Below are 2290 nucleotides of genomic sequence, written 5' to 3'. Positions count from 1 at the left end.
TGTGTTATATTCATGGCAATTAGTTGTTACGTATCCTTTGTTAACAATCGGATGAATAAATCTTGTACAAAATACATCAAATATAAGATCATTATAAATACGGAAACAAAGACCAAATCCAGTTATATAAAACTTCAATCCATTCAGTACCACATCAATAAATTTCAAACACTATCACGAAAAGAAAGAAAGAAAGAAACGTTTTTGTAACTAGAGGAAATGCATATAAACTTGAAGCTAATAATCACTTTTATTGTTGAAATTTTAACTAAGCGCGGATTCGAAGAGCCAACTGGATGTCTTTAACCATGATTGTGACCCTCTTGGCATGGATGGCACACAAGTTGGTATCCTCAAACAGACCCACTAGGTACGCTTCGGCCGCCTCCTGAAGCGCTAACACAGCATGGCTCTGGAACCTCAAGTCAGCCTGCAACCAAACATGCATCATCAATATTTAAGTGCATAAACAATAATTAATATTGTAAGATTATAGATGCATATGATTTATATATGAAGGTCAGCTAGTATATAATATTCACCTTGTAATCTTGAGCAATTTCACGAACAAGCCTCTGGAAAGGCGATTTACGGATTAGGAGCTCGGTACTTTTCTGAAACTTGCGAATTTCTCTGTAGTCACGAACATGATCAATGAGTAAACATCAGGTTTTTTAATTGTATTTTTACAATCAGTTACATGGACCTAACTGAATAGTTCTAAGGTTAATATATAATTAACGAATACCGAAGTGCAACAGTTCCAGGACGATAACGATGAGGCTTCTTCACTCCTCCAGTTGTCGGTGCACTTTTCATACAAGCCTGCAGTTAAAAACAATTACACCAAAATCTGAATAAATGGTAACTTCATGCAGCAAACAATTAATATTATTAGTACGTACCTTGCGAGCCAGTTGCTTTCTGGGAGCTTTTCCACCTGTAGACTTGCGAGCGGTTTGCTTCGTACGAGCCATTGTGTAACACAACAGGAACTTAACCACTATTAGATACTAAACGATTTGGAATGCAATTGCATAAAGAATATGCAGCATATATATACTCGGTTGATGATTAGAGATTATGGGTGTGCTTTTCTCTTATTGGTTGCTTGTTTTAGTGAAGACAATTCTGATTGGTTAAAAATATATGACGAGGATTGTGTTTCTTTAATTGTTTTTTCTTTTTAATACCTTGTGTTCCTTTTGTTATATTGTTATCTATATTGCATTTATATTTGCTTTTTTAGTATTTACTAAAATTTAACTCTGTATATAAATAAATCATAACCTTTGATCTTGTTGGAAGACATTAATTGGTTGCAAACATTTAGTGACAACAATTCTGATTCGTTAAAAAAACATATGACGAGGATTGTGTTTCCTTTATTTTCTTTTTGAGCACGCTGTGTGTTTCTTTGTTTTATTGTTATTTATTATATTTATTTATTTACTAGATTTTATCCCCCGTATTATGAGGGTTGTTTTACATTATTCGTTATTAATATTTATATATGTATATTTGGATTTTAATTTTATTTATTGTAAGAAAGTTAATAATTAATATACTTGAGTTTTAATGATGAAATGATTTCACAAATAAATGCTATGTTATAATCCGTTTTAAAAGTTATCTGGGTTTGGTGATACCCATTATCCGTTTATTTTCTTTATTATAAACTTGTTTCTTAATTATAAGTAATATCTTTTTTTTAAATAAAATAGGATATTAATTTTTAGTATATTCCTATTTTATAGGATTTTCATATCAAATATTTGATGAGATTATTTTTTAATATAATGAGATGTTATAACCCGTTTAAGAGTTATCTGGGTTTGGTGAGACATTTACCCGTGAGTTCGGGTCAAATGCGTGAGAAGTCTTTATTTACAAATAAAGTAATCTGATGGCTTGAGAGAATGGTTGTTTTATATTTTTCGTTTTTTAATATTTATTTTTTGGATTTTAATTTTTTTTATTGTAAGAAAATTAATAATATACTTAAGGTTGATGATGAAAGGGTTTCATAAATAAATGATATGTTATAACCTTTTTAAAAGCTATATGGATTTGGTGACCCATGACCCGCTTATGTTTTTACTATAAAATTGTTTATTAATTATAAATAATATCTTTTTTCTTTTTAAATTGGATATTAAATTTTAGTATATTCCTATTTTGTGAGATTTTCATATCAAATAATTGGTAAGATTAATTTTTAATTTAATGAGATATTATAACCCATTTAAAAGCTATCTGGTTTTGGTAAGACACATACCCATGAATTTGG

At 29.7% G+C, this 2290-nt stretch overlaps 1 protein-coding gene across 1 annotated transcript; it reads right to left on the bottom strand.

The window, feature by feature from the left end:
• Positions 1-268: 268 nt before the first annotated feature.
• LOC143545524 (histone H3.3a-like) lies at positions 269-977 on the bottom strand. Its single transcript, XM_077037406.1, has 4 exons — positions 906-977; positions 749-825; positions 543-633; positions 269-430 (listed from the first exon to the last, which is right to left on the bottom strand). The coding sequence occupies exons 1-4, from the start codon at positions 975-977 to the stop codon at positions 269-271; spliced, it is 402 nt and encodes a 133-aa protein (XP_076893521.1).
• Between the last annotated feature and the right edge of the window lie 1313 nt (positions 978-2290).

The sequence above is a fragment of the Bidens hawaiensis genome, unplaced genomic scaffold, assembly GCF_021521415.1.
Source record: "Bidens hawaiensis isolate Kalapana, Puna unplaced genomic scaffold, B.hawaiensis_p1.1 tig00000904_1, whole genome shotgun sequence".
NCBI lineage: Eukaryota > Viridiplantae > Streptophyta > Magnoliopsida > Asterales > Asteraceae > Bidens > Bidens hawaiensis.
This window is presented reverse-complemented; position numbering and strand designations above follow the sequence as displayed.